Source organism: Psammomys obesus, unplaced genomic scaffold (assembly GCF_907164565.1).
Source record: "Psammomys obesus unplaced genomic scaffold, mPsaObe1.curated_primary_1811, whole genome shotgun sequence".
Taxonomy (NCBI): Eukaryota; Metazoa; Chordata; class Mammalia; order Rodentia; family Muridae; genus Psammomys; species Psammomys obesus.
In genome coordinates, this window is record NW_026591598.1 from 2,090,431 (window position 1) to 2,110,024 (window position 19,594).

Below are 19,594 nucleotides of genomic sequence, written 5' to 3' on the forward strand. Positions count from 1 at the left end.
TAACCACTGAGCCATCTCTCCAGCCCCATCACAAGAGGATCTTTATCCAAACTTAAGCTCAAGCCGCCAAACTTCCCTGACGTAGCAGGTTAGAAAGTGAGGCCCCCGAGTCTCAGGGAGGCAGAGTTGTTAAAGGGAAAAAGAGCAAGCAGTGAATTCCAAGCCTTGGAGTTACAGGGAAGAGTAAGTTTTGGGTGGGGGGGGTTCAGCAATCGAGATGACCTTTAGGCTAATTGTTCCAAGCTACCTGGCCAAACCGACAGATATCTTAAGATATCTACGACAGCCTGCTGGGTGGAGTGGAGGACCCACTAACACATTCTGTGACATTTATGACAACCTGTGGGGTGGAGGCCTGATGATAGTTATCTATTTACACATTCTGTGGTATCCATGACAGCCTGCAGGTTGGAGGGCCAGGTGACCCTTCTTGGAACCCAAAGGTGGGGGCCAAGTCACTGCAAGGTCAGTCAGCTTAAGAGAGAGTCTGAGAAACAAACTGGAGCCACCCCTGCCAGCCTCGGTTCCCTCACTGCCTGCTCTATGCTTCCTGCCTTCTCAGGTGCTATTAATCCTTCTCACGTCTCTGACGCAGTTGAAGACTAGATAGTTACAGTCTCACATTAAGTTTAAGTGTAAGGGATCTAAGAAAATGACTGAGGTCTAAAAACATACTTATAGGTTGATAAAAGCAAGTTAGGATAGAAAATGATTTAAGAACAGAATTTTGAACACACCAAGATGGGATAAATAGTAGAGAACTTTCTCCAAGGTTGTCAAATACTAATTTTGTAAAAATCATCAATTCATCTCGACAATATTAAAGTCCATCTTCATATTGATCTGCAGGAAAATTGCCCTGTGGAGTCGGCTGTCTTCTAAGAGGCAATCACACCAGATTGTAGACAGTGAGGGTCTACCCACGCCCACATCACACCGTGCTAGACATGTGAGGAATACAGTAATGACAAACATGAGAAGGCACAGCGCCATAAAGGAGCAATCCAGAGACGAAGCCCCCAGGCTGGGACTCTCTGAGGTACACCCATCACAGCAGTACTGTCTCCAGGAAGCTCACTTGCCCCTGCAACTCCTCCAGCATGGCATCCACCATGCCCCCTTGATAAAGTCAACGTGATAGAATCCCACGGTACCCTGAATACATCCTACAAAACAGATTCACTTCACATTTATTATAAATGGTTTTCTGGAGATAAAAAAAATTGAGCAGGTAACTGAGACGATGAGTCTAGAAGGAGAGAAAGGATCTGGCCACAGAACACACAATGGAGTGAAGAAGGGAAGCATTGTAGACAAGAGTCTCTGACTATAAACCAGATTGTGGCTTGCGTGAGAAGAAGCCATGTTTCCACATCTCTCTGCTACACCCAGGATATGCCTCCCCATGACAGTCTGGAAGCCCTGACTGGGTCTTTCATGAGACACCTTCCTCCTCTGCGATTTCATCCTTACCCATCTGATTGAGAAAAACCACCAATGTGCCATGTCTAGCGCTGGATGAAATCAAGCCTCCCTTCTCATTCCCAACACAAGGTGGAGTCTTGTCTTCCTCCCACAGAGATCTTTCTTGCGAGTACAGCACAGAGCTGAAGAGCTTGCTGCTTCTGTGGACCTAACCTAATGTCCTACACAGACACACAAATGAAAATGCTTAGTATTTAAGGCACCTGCAGCCAAGCCCAAAGTCCTGAGTTCACACTAGGAACTGTGATTTTAAAGAAGCCAGGTGGGTGAAAAGTTAGGGTGCCTGTTAGAGGATGGGGTGTCCATAGCCTTTAACAGAGACTAGCCATCCTCTTCTGGAAAGAAGGGTAGAGCACAGAGAAGTTGAGGGAGTCCTATGGAAGTCATCCAAACAGAACACATTCATCAGCTCATGGGTCAGAAGATGGCCACCTGTTGGATACCTGAATGCAGCAGGAGAATGACCTTTATTAGGGAGGGGAAACTATGGAGAACAGAAAAGAGGAAGGGAGAGGAGAGAGAGAAAAACAAGGAAGGCCTAGTGGATTCACGAGGGGCCAGTTAGAAGAAAAAGCCCAATTAGTGCTTGGAGAGCTGCCCCATGACAGGACCCAGCAGTCTGGATGAATAGGGAGTTCACATTCCTCCAATCAGCTGACAGAGGAAGGCTGCTGGGGAGAAAGCAGGGGAGGTTCAGAGACAGGTGGGAATAACTCAGGGACACCTCAGGCAGTAGTCAAGGGTTAGCTATGGATTACACAGCTGCTCTCCACGCTCCCCAGGTCCCAAGAGAGTCAGTTGCTTTGAGTGCCTGTCCCCAGATCCAGCACAATGCTAGGAATCAGGTAGAAACAGAAGTCAGGAGACTGGACTCAAATGCAGGCGGGTTTATTTCAGAGAACCTGAGAGGAGCTCACAGCCAGCAAGCATGCCTCTCTTACCAGACTGGCAACCTTTCCCAAGCAAGGAGGAGAGGGAGGAAGGGAGGAGCTATGGGCGTAAGCAGGAGACCAAGCTCTTCTTTGCAGACAGGGTCACCTTTGCAGTTAGGTTGTGTCTCAAGGGTTCAAGATAGGGAGCCGAATGCTGCTGTATTCATGATGTTTCCACAGGCCATGGGTTTGTCATGGGACCAATTGCTGTTGTTTAAGTCATCTTCTTGACAAGTTGGAGAAAGTCGCTGCAAGAGCAGTTAAGGACTATTAGCCACTGAGCATCTCTATAGCCAAACCCCTCCCCAACTTGCAACTTTGTCCTCACTTGGATACAAAGTCTCAGTAAGGTAGCCTGGGTCATCCTGGAACTGGCTGTGCAGAACAGACTATCCATAAACTCAGAGATGTGCCTTCCTGTGCTCCCCAAATCCTGGGATTTAATGTGACCAGATCCAGCTTCTCTAACCACTTTTGAATCCATTTTGATGAAGGTTTCCAATTACATAGTGTATTTCTAAACCCGGGTTGGGTTCTTGGTTTTGTTTTTTGAGCCACTGTTTCTGTATCCCAGGCTAGCCACAGATTCACTGTGTAGACAAGGTTGATCGTGAAATTTGGATCCTACTGCCTCCACCTCCTGAGTGCTGGGATTAAAGGCACGTGCCAACACACCCCTTTTACAGCATCTCTGTAACTGATAAGTATTTATGGGTCCCAATATATCTTTAATTGACAAATATTTGTAGGTCACAAGATGGGACTTTGCTTTAAAATACTCTGCCCCCAGGAACAGTAGGTGGGAGAGTTAAGATTGAGTGTGAATGTGGGTGCCAAGGGACTTGTGTGCAGGTCACAGACAACCTAATAGAGTTGGACTCCCCTTCCACCAAAGACCGACTGACTAAGTCAGCTGGTCAGGCTTGCCTGGCAACCACTTTTAAATCCACTGAGCCATCCTACCAGACCAAAGTCAACCAGTGTTAACGCAGGATGAAAGTAATTACAGAGATATTCCCTCTATTACTCTCTGCTGTCATATCTATTTATGGTTTTCCCGTAATGAAGTCAACAGGATTAACGTATATACTGGAGACTTCGGAGTGCACCCACCCTGTCCTCATCTTGAACTTCAGACATGTATGTTCGATGGCCTAAAACATAGCTCTATCTGTTTGCCATCTCAGTGTACTTACTAAGTGTACACGCTGTCCCTTCACAGCACAGTCAATCCACCTGCCAACACAGACCAACACACTCCTGTTCCTCTCCTGTGGCTCCCCGTCTCTGTAATGATAACACTAGTCAGCCTGTTGCTCACCCTGATAACCTGGGAGGCACCCTTGACTCCTCTCTTCTCCCATCACATCCCATCAACAAATACATACTGACTCGGTCCCCTCTCACCACTGCTTGCCGAGAGCAGCCTTTCCTGCCATCGTCATTTAAGATCATCCCCTGGGGTGTGGAGATGTCACAGCAGGGAAAGTCAACTGCGGCCAAGACTGACAACCTGAGTTCAGGCCCATAAGGAAGAAAGCCAGTGTCCTCCGACCTTCACAAGCACACAGCACATGTGTAACGACCACACACAATAAACACAAGTGTAATGAAAACTGATTTTCGGTGCTGGAGAGATGACTTGGTCGTTGAGTGTGTACTGCTCTTGCAGAGTTGCAGAGGACCCATGTTCGGACCCCAACACCCACATCAGCTGGCTCACAGATGCCTGTCCTCCACCTCCAGGGGGTCTGAGACCCTCTTCTGTTCTGCAGACACAGGCACACGCACACACACCATTCACATAGTACCTGACACACAGAAGAAGCATCTTTCTTCCATATAATTTGATTTAATGAGTCACCTGTGTCACAGAGTTTTGCAATCCCAAGAAACTTCTTACTTCCTCCTTAGTGGTGGCTGCTTTGTTGCACTAAGCACAAAGAGACTTGACAAGGGTGGTTGACTAATGTGCACATCAAACTGCTAATTTTTTTTTCTTTATACGAGAGGGTTCTTGGTGTGATGGCAGAGCTTTAAAATCCAACCCTCAGAAGGCTGAGGCAGGGGTCTTGTTAGGCCTGAGGTCAGACTAAGATTCAAAGCAAGACTTTATCTCCATTAGTGAACACACATTTAACACACCAAGTGGCTCCAGGTTAGACATGAGGACAGTGGGGATGAAGAAGTGAGGGAGCCCAGCTGTTCAGAGCCGAGGTTGGTAAGCGAGTAGCTCTTCAGTTCAATTCCATTTCAAGCAGTGACTTCCCAGCTCTGTGAAAGTGTCTGTGAAAGTCTGGTTCCAGAGAATCAGACATTCTCTTAGACATGCATGTAGGAAAAACACCCATATATGTAAAATAATAAAAAGAAAAAAAATCTTAAAAGCAGAAGTTACCTTAGAAATTTCTTAGCAGGAAGTTCGATCATTTCTTTCATGGGAGGTGTTTGGCATTTCTGAGCTACTGTCTTCCTGGAAAAGTCAAAGGTGTCTGTCAGCGCTGATGATCAGATTATAATATATCAACTCACCTCACAGAATAAGCTATTTAATGCACCATAGGTCCCCACACCAGAGTTACAGAGTTACAGGATCTTCCTCCCCTAAGGCAGGACACAAGTCTTATCTCACAGAAAATAAGTCAAGAGCGCCTGGGGAGATGGCTCAGTCACTGAAGGGCTTGTCATGAAATGTGGCAGCCTTTTTGGAGTGAATGGCAAATTTGGAGTTAATGGCATCTGAGCAGTGGAATTCGGCCTCTTGGCTTTGGCTATTTTCCAAAGTCCAGCTTCTCATAAATTGACCTTGGTGGTCCTACAGCGGACTGCTCTGACCCCGAGAAATTCTGTGCAACCATAGTAACCAGACAGCAGGCTCTGTGTAACCTTGAATGAGCTCTCCTATGTTTGGACCAAGTAAAGCTCCTACGTGAGAAACTGCTTGTACTTTTTTGCCTACTTAAGTGTTAACCTGACATCCATTAAATCGACACCTGGATCAGCATGTAGACTTGGTGTCCTTCTCTGTGTCGCCCTGTCTCTCTCTCTCTCTCCCAGCCCTCTCTCAGGTGGTATTCAGGTGTCACTGCTGGCCAGTGACAATGAAAGCGCAAGGAACTGAGCCTGGACTGCATGCACCCCCTTAAAAAAAAAGTGAAAAACAATTCCAGACACAGAGGTAATCTGGTAATATTAGCACTCAGAAGATGAAGACAGGATTATTCCTGGGGCTTGCCAGTCAGTCAGTCTAACTAAATAGTGAGCTCCAGGCTCATGGAAAGACCTTTTATCATCATCGTCATCATCATCATCATCATCATCATCATCATCATCATCATCATTTTCATCATCATGCTGTCCAACAAACACACACTAAGTAAATAAATATAGTTAAAAAAATTTTAAAGTAAAGTAGAAGGCTGGAGAGATGGTTCTATGGTTAAAGGTTTTTCCTGCTCTTGCAGAGGACTCAAGTTCATTTCCTAGCAACCATAATGGATAGCTCACCATCTTCTGAAACTCCATTTTGAGTGAACTGATGGCCTTCTCAGGCCTCTGTGGGCACTGCGTTTACATGTACCCATGCCAACTCCTGACTGCTCCGACACATACATACATAACTAAACAAAACAAAACAAAACAAAAATAACAAAAACCCTACTATTTTAAATGTAAGGTAGAAAACAATTGAAGATACCCAGCACTGACCTCTGACCTGCACACTCATTTTTACACATGTGCACACACAAACATATGTACCAAAATAAAATAAAATAAAATAAAATAAAATAAGTCACACAAAGCTTTTTTGCAGGGACACCTTTTCATTGCTATGGGAGGATCTCCAAATAATTACAGTCAATTTATTTAAATAGAAGAAACATCAATTCCATGAAAGTGGGACCATGTAATAGGAGGATACTTACAGGAACTGGACTCCCAAGGTGAATGTAAGAGCTATATAGCCTTCCTGCAAATTGGGATCCTGAGCAAGAGTCTGGCATATGTAGGAATTGGGATCCAAGTCATTTTTCTTCATCTTCTAAAAAAGGAGTGGCAAGAAATCAAAGGATGGGACCGTTTTTAACTGACCGCCTCTTTCAGAGGGAAGCTTACTTTACTTGTGTGGTGGCTGAATAGGAATGTCACCCACAGGCTCAGATATTTAAACATGCTGTCCCCAGTTGGTGGTGCTGTGTGGGGATGTTATGGGGAGGAGCAGCCTGTGTTCCTGGGGTGTGCTTTAAGGGCTCATAGTGTTGCCTCACTTCCAATTTGCTCTCCCCTGCTTCATGTTTCAGTTGAAGTTGTGCCTCTCTCTTTCTCCAGTGGCCATGATGAGCTCAAGAACTGTAAGCGTGTATAAAGGCTACGTAAGTTGCTTTTCGTCAATGGTGTTTTTATCACAGAAACAAAAAAGTAATTTATACAAGGTGAGACCCTCACATCACCATTAGAACTCAGGAGCTTGATGACACACCTAGGATCCCAGCACTCAGGAGGCTGGGGCGGGAAGATCAAGCCCCAGGCCATCATGGGCCTTAGAGCAAAACCCCGCACCCCCCAAACAACGTAAAACAAACCAGTGAGCGGATGTTTTTCAAGACAAAGCTTTCAAATAGTGCTGTCTGTCAAATCCCTCAGTAAACCTTTGAAGGAATGAGCTGGCCTCTTACCTCTACCATGTCCTTCCCAATCTCCATAGAAAGGATGTAAATTCCAGGAATTTTTTCAGCAATTGTTTTAAGAAAATCCAGACTCTGGCTGTCTTGTACTGAACAAAAAACAATGATGGAAATTCATGAATCAAAACATTTCTTTAAAAAGATGTATTTGTTTTTTTGATTTAGTGTGTGTGGATGTTTTTCCTACATGTATGTCTGTGCACCACTCGTGTGGGCCACCCAAGAGGCCAGAGGAGGATCTCGGGTTCTCTGGAACTGGAATTACAAGTAGCTGTGAGCTGCCATGTGGTTACTGGGACCTGAATCCAGGTCCTTTTTTCTCTTAACCACTAAACCATCTATCCAGCCCTGCCAAACAGCATCTTCTAAAATCCAACATTGAAACACAATATAATAGAAAGAGATATTAATTTGGTATTTACACACTGAAGAAAACGGGAAAAGTCCCGATTCCTGTAAGTAAACCTCCTGTTTCTGTAAGAGCACAAACACTGATTGCATAATAAAAGATCTGGCGTTCATAAGCGACAGTGGCCTGCAGCCTGAGCAGAGTGTCTGAGGCGGCCTTTGGTGGTGTTCCTGATGGGAGACCATGTACAATGCACAGGACATGCGTGCACCTGGTGTTCAGCCGAGGCTCCAGCGCGGTGGAAGAGTCACATACTGCCAGGAAAGTGCGTTCGCTTCACCCTTGGTTTTGAATTAGTGTTTGTTCATTGTGTGCTCAGAATACTGTCGCCACATTTTCCTCAAGCCCCGAATTCAGTTCCGCCATTCCCCATGGGGTCTCAACCCACAGTATAAGAAGCTTGAAAGCGAGATGATGAGGCCAGGCTCCAGAAGAGAGAGAATGTTTACGGAACATGTGTCTGAGTCAATGTCCATAAGATAAAAAACACTTACAGTGCAGCAGGACAAATAGTATAATTGAGACCGTGTGTGTGTGTGTGTGTGTGTGTGTGTGTGTGTGTGCGTGTACACAGAAGACATGGGTAAGAGCGTAAGCCTGTGTAATGCTTTTCCAGCACTGAGGTCTTGTGACTCACAACCACGGCTAACTTGAGCTCTGGGGGTTTTCAACGCTTCCTTCAGGGCTCTGTGCGTACCTGCACCCAAGACAGTCACAGGAATACATACAAATAGATACAAATTTTTAAAGATTCTTTAGAATCTTTTCACTGCATGGAGGGAACTGTGTTGCCTGCAGTGCGCCTCTGCGTGGCGACAAGTGTGCCGACACAAGTCAGCCATCGTGTGCTGAATCCGCTGGGACTGGAGGTACAGGCAGTTGGAAGCTGCAGAGTAAGTGCTGAGAACCCAACCTGGGGGCTCTGCAAGAATATCTCATGGTCCAATCCACTCAGCCCAAGTTAAAAAAAAAAAAAAATCAACCTCACATGGTTGTGGATGCCTTTTTTCCACTATTCTGGAGGCAGAGGCAGGGAGATCTCTCTGAGTTAAAGGCCAGCCTTGTCTACAGATTGACTTCCAGGCCAACAAGGGCTAGATAGTGAGACCTTGTCTTAAAATAATTAAACGGGGCTGAAGAAAGGGCACAGCAGTTAAGAGTAATGACTGCTCTTCCCAGCACCCTTGTGGTGGCTCACAACGGTCTGCAACTCTAGTTCCAGGGGATCTGGCGCCCTCTCCTGGCCTCTGTGGCCACTGCATGCACATGGTACACAGACACGCAAGCAGGCAAAGCACTTGCACACATAAAATAAGAAAACAAATACATCTCAAGACATCAGATTAAATAAAGATACTATTAAAAAAAAAAAAAAGGAAATGGGAAAGGATGAGAAGCCATGCCTCCAAGAAGATAGGAAATGGCCAAAAGCACCACTGGTCCATACTGAAAAGCAAGTCAAGACAAAAAAGCTCTGGCTTGGACCCAGACAGTCTTTGAGGGCATGGAGAATAGGAACATGTATGCCCTATTGGTGGAGATGTAACAGTGCAACACCTGTGAAAAATCATGGCACTGTCTAATAAATAAATAAATAGACAAATAGACAAACAATAAAAAAACTGGCACAAATGTTTATAGTAGTATTGTTGGTAATAACAAGCCAAATGCCCATTATTAGATAAATAACCTGTGGTATATTCATGCACTGGAATACTATTCATTCATAAATAGGAATACAGTACTGACACATGCTACAACCTGGGTGAGCCTCAAAGCATGTTCTGTAAAATAATCCTATACAAAAGACATGAACGATGGGATTGCTTTTACCTGTTAAGTCCAGAAAAAGACACCCTACAGGCATTTTTAAAAAAATAGGCTTGAGGTTATCAGGAGTGAGAAGAGAGGGAAGAAAACAGCTGGAAACACATGGACGTTTTCCTGACACGTTCTGAAACTAGAGAGAGGTTGTGGCTGCTTCTGCTCGTGAACAGGCTCAGCGCCACTGAACTGTGCACTGAAAACAATGAACCTGAGGTAACATGAAGTTCATCTCGACAGTCACAGGCAACACAACGCTTCTTGCTTATTTCTGTCTATCAGCTGGTAAACGAGTCAGAAGGCCACGAGAGGCTGGAGCAGTAGGCACAGGCAAAGGGCACATACACATCGTCCCAACAGCTGGAAGGCAGAGGGGGGAGGGTTAGAAATTCAAGATTATTCTTGGCTACTCAGCAAATTAAGAAAACAAAAAACAAAAGGTGAGGAGCCAGAGGTGCTGACACAATCAGTAATCTTGTCACCCTGAAGACTGGAGCAAGAGGATTTCTGGCACCAGGATGAGGCTCGTGAAGTGCCCGAAGTGCCCGAGGCGCACACAAGCACACAAGCCTTCTAGCGAAGCATACAAATGAAAAACAAACCTCCCTGTTTCTTACATCCTGACAGAGAGATCTGTGACCCTTTACAAACAGCCAGAGCTTAGAGAGAGTGCCATGGAAGACAAACGATCTTCTAATAAGTTGATGGCTAACCAATGGTGACCTGACTGTCCCCCCTGTCCATTTGCTCAAACAAGTACACAAAGGGTAAAGGAAGCAAGGCCAGGCATCTTCTCTTAACTGCAGTATAAGTGCCCTGCTATTGCTGGGGTGCAAGTCTCCCACCCTAAGAATCAGCCTGCTGAGTTTCTGTCCACTCTGTCTATTCTTCATGAAAATGCTTGTGTCAGTTCTGGTGAATTCCTTTACCCCTGCACCACAAGCAGGACACTCACAGCACAACACAACTTTGTGAGCAACAGACCGACTGCTGGGAGAGGAAAGACAGCATCTGTGTCACGTCCTCTGGGAGCCTGGGTCTAGCTAACAGCCCTGGGCTCTGAAGCAGCCTTGGAAGAGCATAATTCACAGACTCTAATCCATCTCTGTGCTCTTCTTTAAGCTGTTTCAAAAGGATCAGCGTCAAACTGTTTTGTCAAGATGGATACCAGTCTTCACTTGGCTAAGTCCAATACTCAGTTCCCAGGCTGCTCATAACTGTCCTCTGCATGTGTGGTCTGATGACCTGCTGTCTTCCTTTATGTCGGTGTGTGTGTGTGGGGGGGGTTAGTTCTTGAGGTGGGGTATCACTCAAGACTGCAGGAACTCACTACAGTCTCACTAGTGATTGGACAGTGCATCCTGGCTTTGAACTTGCAGCCATCTACCTTCCTCAGCCTCCCAGTCCAGCACTGCGGGTGTGAGCCATCACTCTTGGCCTGTTTCCTTCTTCAGGGAACATTTTCTTCCAGGGCCTCCAGGACACTGAACTCTCCTGACCTCCCTCCACCCTCAGGATGTTCCACACTGAACTGCCTGTCCCCTGGGCTGTTTCCTGGTTGTCAGCTTCACCTCCAGAAGCTGAGGTGTCCCCACTCCTGGCACGCTCACCTCACCCCATGACAGGACTTTAAATTAACCAAAGGCCAGTGGCTCAGAACTAGAGTCCCCACCTGTGCAAACACCTGTGTCTCCGTTGTGTGAGAACAGTGTCAGATTCACTGAGTCCAAAGCTGGGTGTGCCAGCACATGGCTGTAAGCCCAGCACTCCAGAGGAGGGACAGAGGGATCCTGAGTTCAAGTCAGCCTGGACTACACGCCAGTGAGTCTGGATGAGAGCAGAGCGCTGCTCTCTCAGCATATAAAGGAGCTTGGACATAGTGGCACATTTTTGTAACCCCCCAAGGTGGAAAGTAGGAGGAGGATCAGGAGTTCCATGTTTCCTTTGGGACCCTAGCTTTGTGGCTCCTGTAATCCCAGCACTCAGAAGGCACAGGCCAAAGGATCACTGGGGATTTGAGGCTAGCCTGGACTACATAGTTGGATAAACACTGCAACCCTGTTTTAAATAGCAAAACAAAATAAAATAGAAAGAAGAAGACAAAAAGGTTATCCTTGTCGACACATCAAGACCATGGCTACCTGATGCCGTGGGCTGCATGACACAGTGCCTCCAAAAGTCAAGTTAGCCGGGCACACAGAGCACGTGACCGTAAACCCAGCACCTGGGAGGCGTGAGTTCAAGGGAATCTGTGGCCTTGTGGAGAACTCTAGGTTACCAATGGCTGTGGTTAAAGAAGGCAGTAGACAAGGCTGGCATGGCTCACAGTGGGTAAAGACTTGTGCTGCCCTAACGACCTGAGCTAGAGCCCTGGACCCACCCAGAGGAAGAAAAGAAGTGACTCCTCCCCCCACCCCCCAAAAAAGAAGTTCTCTGAGCTCTACATGTGCCGCCCTGCACACACACACACACACACACACACACACACACACACGTGCACACACACCCACACACACACACTCCTTATTTAAAAGCCCAAACTAACAAAACCAATAACCAAACAGTAAGAAAGACCCTTAAGTTAAGGAGGGCCAAGAGATGAATTCAATTTAGTTTGTTTGTGATAAGGGTCTAGCTATGTCTGTTAGCTTGGCCTGGCCTGGAACTCATGATCTGCCTGCTTTTGCCTCTCCAGTGTTGGGATGACTGGCTTGTGTCACTTTGTTGGTTTAAAGGAATAATCTGTGCCCCCTCCCCCATCTGACTCACACACACACACCAAGTACAGCTCAGATGTGCTCACTCTCCAAGCTACCCCGTCTTGGTAAAAGTTGGTAATTGTCCGAGCTGGAACAATTTCCCCAATTCTCCCCAATGAGTCTCCGCCTAACCTACTTCTTCTAAGCACATGCTCTGTCTCTGACCTCGACAGGGGCCTTAAACTTCCTCACCTCTGAATCCCTTCTTTGCATCTCATTCTGCTTCCCAAAATCCCTTCTTCAAAACCATTGGGAAAAATTCATTCTCAGCCAGGTGTGGTGGCACTTGCCTTTAATCCCAGCACTTGGGAGAGATAGGTGGATCTCTGAGTTCCAAGCCAGCCTGATCTATATAGTGAGTTCCAGGACAGTCAGGGCTACATAGAGGACCTCAACATAAAACCAGATTCACTGAACCTAAAAGAAGAGACAATAGTGAATAGCCTTGTGCTCGTTGGTCCAGGAGACAGCTTCCTGGACTGAGGGGTTAGTGCATCGTCACACAGACAGCTCAGGCACAAAGAACAACCATTAAGAAATGGAACCTCATGAAACTGAAACGCGTCTGTAAGACAAAGGACACCGTCAATAGGACAAAACAGCAGCCTACAGAATGGGAAAAGATTTTCACCAACTCCACATCCAATAGAGGGCTAATATCGAAAATATATAAAGAACTCAAGAAACCAGGCATCAAAAACAAAAACAAATACTCCAACAGAAAAAATGGCTGAGAAACTCTTAAAGAAATGTTCACCATCCTTAGCTGTTGGTGTCCATAAAACCAAAACAACTCAAGCAGTCACAAGAGTCCAGCAAAGCAAGAACTTTGTTTGAATTAGGCAGCAAAAACTGACCAGCCAAGGACAACAGCACAGACTCAGGAGCTGACTGCTTCTTGGAACATCCATCTTAGTAAGTACTCAAGCAGAAGACAAAAATTTATTGTACCGATCAATCCAGGCTCCAGAGCAGACTCAGGAGCTGAACTGCGACACTGAGTCAGAATGGGACAGAGTTTTGTTTTGTTTTTTAATTAAATTTTTATTTTTTATATTAGTTACAGTTTATTTACTTTGTATCTCAGTTGTAGCCCCCTCCCTCATTCCCTCCCAATCCCACCCTCCCTCCCTCAACTCCTCTCTGCCGGTCTCTAAGTCCACTGATAGGGGAGGTCCTCCTTCCCTTCCATCTGACCCTAGCATATCAGGTCTCATCAGGACTGGATGCCATGTCTTCCTCTGTGGCCTAGCAAGGCTGCTCCTCCCTCAGGATGGGGGGTCGGGGGGAGGTGTCAAAGAGCCAGCCATTGAGTTCATGTCAGAGACAGGAGACAGAGTTTTTAAGCCTGAAATTCACAAACGTCTGTGCTAAGTTATCCCTCCAGTCAGCATTAGGGATAGGAGACTTCCTTAAAAACACATCTTTGCGGTACACTTACCCTGTTCCCATTGGTTGGGTTATTCAACTGTGGCATGGCGACTTGCCTGGCATTCATGTCTCAAGTTGCCAACCATGATGTCAGTTATTTACGTACATGTCTCTCTCTGCCAAGCAGGGTGTCCCCAGGGAGGCCTTTGGAACTTGAACTTTATTTGACTCCGATTCAAAATGGAAGGTTTGTTTTTTTTGTTTTGTTTTGTCTTCAAAATGGCTTCAATTTGGTTTGTCCCGATCCGAGGGACTTCAACAGGTTCCTAAAGGGGGGGGGGCAGTGGTGGAAAGAATGAAGTAGGACAAAGAGACACAAAGAATGAAGTTAAGTCTGTCTGATCAAAGCCTCGTTTATTAGAAATTTTTTCACAACTATATAGGGAGAAGGCAGAAAAAGGGGGAAGGTTTATTTACTGCTGCAGAAGCTAGCAAGAGTGCTTTATGGTTTGAGATACCGCACCTGCAAGATACCTCAAGAATGTTTCCTAAAGATACACTCAAGGATGCTCCAAGACTGACGAGCAGATGTTCTCACATAAATCTATCACCCATGACCAAGTGCGGCTGTTGGTAACTTTTCCACTAATTGGCATTGGCTCTACTAAATGGCTTTGGTTCACTAATTGGCTTTGGCTTCAGTAAATAGCTTTGACTCCCGGCATCTCCTCCCTTCTTAAACAATTTAAGAAGGTAGCAGGTAGGTTTTGAACATGAGGTCTTTTGCAGATGGTGGGCATTAACCAGAGGTGGGAAGTAGTGACCTGATCCTCAAGGCATTTTGCAGCCTTTTTGGGTGTCTTTTTGGGGAGGAGAGGAAGACCCCATCAAAACCTGAGGGCATCCCCAGCAGGTTGTGGTTAGGGGTAATCAGACACCAACCTCTATGTAATCAGGTTTGCTTCTCAGAGACTCAGAAGCGGGCAATTGGGCCTTCCCCCTGCAGTATGTTGTCTTTCACCCCATTATAAGTACCCAGGAAAGCATTTATCTGAGTTTCCTGCTGTTCTCATGAGAGCCAAATGCAAGCAGTCAAGACCCATGTGATAGACTGTCAGCAGTCTTCCTCGGGCTCAGCTAAGCCTCTGTCAGCCAAATCAAGTCTGTGATAATGAACTTGTATGGGTTTAGATGCCAGGGAGTCAATTTGCTGTTTTACAAAGCTAGTAAGTCTTTTAATGGCCCATGGGCTGAAAGATATGAGGAGAAGGAAACCCACCATGGGTCCCACAATTGAAGGAAGGAGGGTGGTGAGCCAGGGAGAGGTTGAAAACCAATTATGAAACCAACTTTCCTCTTGTTCTCTCTGTCTCTTTTTCTCTTCTAAGCCTTCCCTAACCTTAGCCATGCAGTCTTTCATAACCCCAGAATAGTCCATGTAAAAACAACATTCTTCCTTGAGGACAGTACATAAACAGTCATCTTTACTGGAGGGGTCTTCTTTGACATCATTATCATTGTCAGGAGAAAACTCCTCATCCACTTGTTGCCTCAGGCGTTCCAGTAGCCATAACACAGACAGCTCCTCGTCCCCATATGAGTACAGGGTTGGGTCCATGTCATTAATTTGTTAAAGGATTCCTCCATATTACTTTAGCAAAAGTTTTTTTTTTTTTTTTTTGGCTTTTGTATGCCAAAATCTATCTGCTGCAGATTTACCATGCTTATCCAAATTTAAAAATTCAGATCCAATTTTTTTTTTTTTAATTTAGGTGTCCAGGGGAGTGGCTCCCCCGTCTTTGTTTTTCGCAAATAAATCTTAATTGTTTAGTGGGCATGCTCTAGCATGCCTTGTCCTTGAGGATTGTAAGGTATTTTAGTTATATGAGAAACTTGAAACTGTTGACAAAATCTTTTAAAAGATTTGTTAGTATATCCTGCTCCATTGTCAGCTTTTAATTGCTTAGGAACTCATAGAACATTAAAAGCCTCTAGACAATGAGCAATAACTTTTATTGCAGCTTCTCCTGGTTGAGGAGTGGCAAAAATAAATCCAGAATAGGTATCAATAAAAAAATATGCATATTTTAATTTTTTAAATTCAGGAATATGAGTAATGTCCATTTGCCAGATCTGATTTGGAACCAATCCTTTAGGATTGACTCCCAAATGAGGAATAGGCTGAAACTGAGGACAAGTACTGCAAGCCTTGACTATAGCACGTGCCTGTTTTTTAGTCAACCAATATTTAAGTCTCAAGGTTTGACTATTAAGATGATGCATGTTATGGGCATCCTGGGCTCTTTAACTGTAAACAATAAACTTTGGTAGCTTTATCTGCCAATGCATTTCCTTTAGACAGGGGTTGTGGCAAATTAGAATGAGCCCTCAAATGTCCTATAAAAAAGGGAAAGTTTCTTTCTTGTATCAAGTTTTGAATTTGTAAAAATAAAATTCCAGCAGGAGAAAATATCTGGATTTGACCTACAGCCTCTAACCTAGGCAAACAGTGAGCTACATATGCACCATCTGTAAAAATGTTCAAAGACTACCTATTAAAACTTTGAAACACAGCCAATACTGCAGATAACTCTGCTATTTGTGCAGATGTGACAAACACTTGAAAAGACATTATTTTTCTTTTATAATTACAGGCAGCAACACCAGATATCATTAAAGATGGTTCTGAGCCACCATGTGGTTGCTGGGGATTGAACTCAGGACCTTTGGAAGAACAGCCAGTACTCTTAACCTCTGAGCCATCTCTCCAGCCCAGTCTGTTTGTGACTCTGTCATAATAAGCTTACATATGTTAAAATGCCATTTTTATTAGATCTCTGACAAGTCTGAGAGCCAGCATATTTGAATTACTCTTTGTCTACCTTTATTATCTGCTCTAAACTGTATCCTATAAAACAGGATATTATAATCTTTAATTTTGGCATATTTTTTAAATGTATGTTTTAGAACCAAATTTTACGTAAATGTATATAGGCAAACTTTATTTGTACCCATTTTAAATTAAACCTTAAAAAAACAACCTAAACAAAGAGACTACGTAAAACTCAATCTTGTACTCAACTATAATCTTTAGCATATCTTTAAATCTGCTCTTTTTTACACTAAAATCAAAGCAATACTTTAATTACACATAATTTGTAAAGGGGCTAGCAAATCTTATTAATCCTATAATATTGTATTAAAACTTAACAGCAAAAAATTAAAAAGAACAAAAGTTTTATTTAACATTAAACGGAGAACTAAACTTAGCCTGCAGCCTTCAGCAAAAATGGACTATTTTGGCCATACCAGGTCTATAGGCCAGAAAGAAACAGCATTAAATCATTTATTTAGGTACTGGCAGCCAGGCATATATTTTATATAATGGCTAAAAATGATCTGAATATAACCCTGCATAACCCTGGGCTAACATGGAACTGTAGCCCCTTTTGTCCTGCAAAAGAGCATTAACAAACATTTTTGCATTGAAGAATCTCCAGCCTTTTTAAATGAAGAACAATACTTTTTATAGTTTTTTTTTTTTACATGATATATTGTAATAACTGCAGTTTTTGTTTAATTGGCTTAAGCAGCATGGCTTGGTTTTACCTTGTAAAATTAATAAATACCAAGATCTTTTGACCTCCCCCAAAAGGGTTGAGAAACTGTTTTAAGTTTTTTGTTAGGCTGTCCAAGGGTTATTATTTTAAAATACCTGACAAATTTTAAAATGTTTTATAGAATTTAACTCTGATGGTCCAGGACCAACCTTAGAGCTGTTGATTTAAACTGTCTCATGTCCAAAAATATTAATATCGTCAGTCAGATTTTAAAATATCATCAATTTAAGTCCAGAGATAAACATATACACACATAGAGACACAGCTAAGGAACACAGAAATTGGATATTGTCACCTTGGAGTAACCAGAATACCCAGATACCAGGAGTTGACCGGCTCCTACCAGAAGCAAGTCCAGAAGGAGTAGACCCTCTCTTGGGTCCTCCCCACAGCTTCCAGATAGAGAGTGGGGTCTAGCAGCCCTCTTTTCTGGTCCTAAAAGGAGTAGCCTTTAAGGGCCTTTCTCCGGGAACTGGGGCGTCCCCCAATTTTCCTTGACCAGATTGGAAACTCTCCAAGTTTTCCAGACCTTTCTAGCAAACCAAAACCAGAAACCAGAACACACAGCCGGCACACAAAAACAAAACACAGAGACAAAGACAAAAAACAACCGTGGTACCTGCCTTTTAAACATTTAAATATATATATACAGAGCATAACCATGATTTTAAAAGTCAGAACTAGATTTAAAACTAAGAATTTATCAGTGAACACAAGTTAATCTTTAAAACTAGAAGTGGCTCCATTCCTCCGGCTCCTGTCCGAGTGCCGACACTGACTGAAGCTGACACTGGCTGAAGCCTGTGGGAGGGGGCGGGGTGAGCTGCCGGTCAGCTCAGCAGCCCTGCTCAGCTCTGCAGTTGGCAGAGGCGGGTCTTAGGCCAATTTTGAGGGTGTGAGCGTTCTCATCTACCCAGTTCTCGGCAAACCGTCCAAGCCTGGCCCAAAGTAGGGGAGGAGAAGGAGGCAAATAGGGTCCCCATTCCTCCTGCTCACTCCGAGCCTTCTGCCCCGGCCCACCTGAGGCCTTTTTTGTTGTTGTTGTTTTGGGCAGGAGGGAGGCAGTCGCAGGAGGGGGTTGGGACAATTTAAGATCCAATTTTCGCAGTTGTTTAAGCAGTGTTAAATGCTCTCTTTTATTTTGAAGCAGTTCCCTGAGGGATTTGACCTCCTGACAGTTTAGTTTTAGCTAGCTGAGCAGCATCCCATATGTCAGAATCAAAATGTAAGGCTGGTGCGAAGAAAGGAGGAGCTTTAATAAACAGAGGCGGTAAACAAGGGGCAGCTGCTGAAGCCGGGAAAGACGGGAGGGGTTGCCAGTCTAGATTACAGTATCTGGTGGCTTTTTCCTCAAGAGAAGTGGCCTTTTTAGAGAAAGGCAGGTCATTAGGACCGCCCTGTGTCTGTGAGTGAAGGGCTGTAGGGGAGGGGTAAAGGGAACGGGCTGTAGGTACGGAGATAAGAGTCAGAAGGAGGGAGCTTGGGAAAGTTGGGGAAGTGCAGCCTCATCCCCACCTACTTCAAGGGATTTGGGACTGCCTCTAGAGTCGTTTTTTAGGAACTTTTCAGTTTGAGAAACTACCTCAGCCAAGTCAGGTTGGGAATGTCTGACCTGAAGGATATCATTAATCAAATTCCAGTAAGAAAATGCCTGGACAGTTACCTTTTGTGGACCAGAAGAATCATAAAATTCTTTAAGACAATTTCCAACTCTCTGCCAGCGTCTTACATCAGTAGTGCCTTCTTGTGGAAACCAGGGGCAAATATTAGTAATAAAAACAAAGAAGCTAACTAAATCCTTTTTCTTAACCCTTACTCCCCATGTCTTGAGGGACTCCTTGAGACCCTGTAAGAATAAGTCATGCTTACTCAATTCTTGTTCCATAATTCGTCGTTCTGACTTACCTCTCAGTTCAAGCTCACAGACGGGCGGCTCTGTGGAGATCTCTTATGCAGGAGCTTTTTCATTTCCCAGTGGAAACGCTAGCTCCTATGTAGATTTGCGGCCACTGAAGAAAGACGTTCAATCTGGTTCCCGTATCCTAGGCTACGTTGGGTGCCAGAATGCACCGCCCTGCAGGACTTCAACGGCTTTCTAAAGGGGGAGGGGTGGAAAGAATGAAGTAGGACAAAGAGACACAAAGAATGAGGCTAAGTCTGTTTGTCTGATCAAAGCCTCATTTATTAGAAATTTTTTCACAACTATACAGGGAGAAGGCAGAAAAAGGGAGAAGGTTTATTTACTGCTGCAGAAGCTAGCAAGAGTGCTTTATGGTTTGAGATACCGCACCTGCAAGATACCTCAAGAATGTTTCCTAAAGATACACTCAAGGATGCTCCAAGACTGACGAGCAGATGTTCTCACATAAATCTATCACCCATGACCTAGGGTCCTAGAGCAGCTGTTGGTAACTTTTCCACTAATTGGCACTGGCTCCACTAAATGGCTTTGGCTTCAGTAAATAGCTTTGGCTCCCGGCATTGGTTCTTTCTTAGATACCCATCAGGG

At 44.6% G+C, this 19,594-nt stretch overlaps 1 protein-coding gene across 2 annotated transcripts; it reads right to left on the reverse strand.

Moving 5' to 3' along the window:
• Positions 1–2,362: 2,362 nt before the first annotated feature.
• Positions 2,363–19,100, reverse strand: LOC129679892 (palmitoyl-protein thioesterase 1-like). Of its 2 annotated transcripts, XM_055611383.1 has the most exons (7): positions 18,991–19,100; positions 13,536–13,791; positions 7,094–7,191; positions 6,344–6,459; positions 4,816–4,890; positions 3,614–3,704; positions 2,363–2,665 (listed from the first exon to the last, which is right to left on the reverse strand). In XM_055611383.1, exons 3-7 carry the CDS (start codon positions 7,118–7,120, stop codon positions 2,552–2,554), a joined length of 423 nt encoding a protein of 140 aa, XP_055467358.1. In that variant the 5' UTR covers positions 7,121–7,191; positions 13,536–13,791; positions 18,991–19,100; the 3' UTR covers positions 2,363–2,551. The 2 variants fall into 2 exon arrangements, with proteins under 2 accessions (XP_055467358.1, XP_055467359.1); XM_055611384.1 differs by lacking the exon at positions 3,614–3,704.
• Between the last annotated feature and the right edge of the window lie 494 nt (positions 19,101–19,594).

Coding starts and splice junctions, on each gene's coding strand:
- LOC129679892 (XM_055611383.1), bottom strand. CDS start 7,120: ATGGAGATTGGGAAGGACATGGTAGAG. Junction 6,460..7,093: donor TTGGGAAGGACATGGTAGAG/GTAAGAGGCCAG, acceptor CTCCTTTTTTAG/AAGATGAAGAAAAATGACTT. Junction 2,666..3,613: donor AGGGACAGCGTGTACACTTA/GTAAGTACACTG, acceptor CTGCTCTTGCAG/CGACTTTCTCCAACTTGTCA.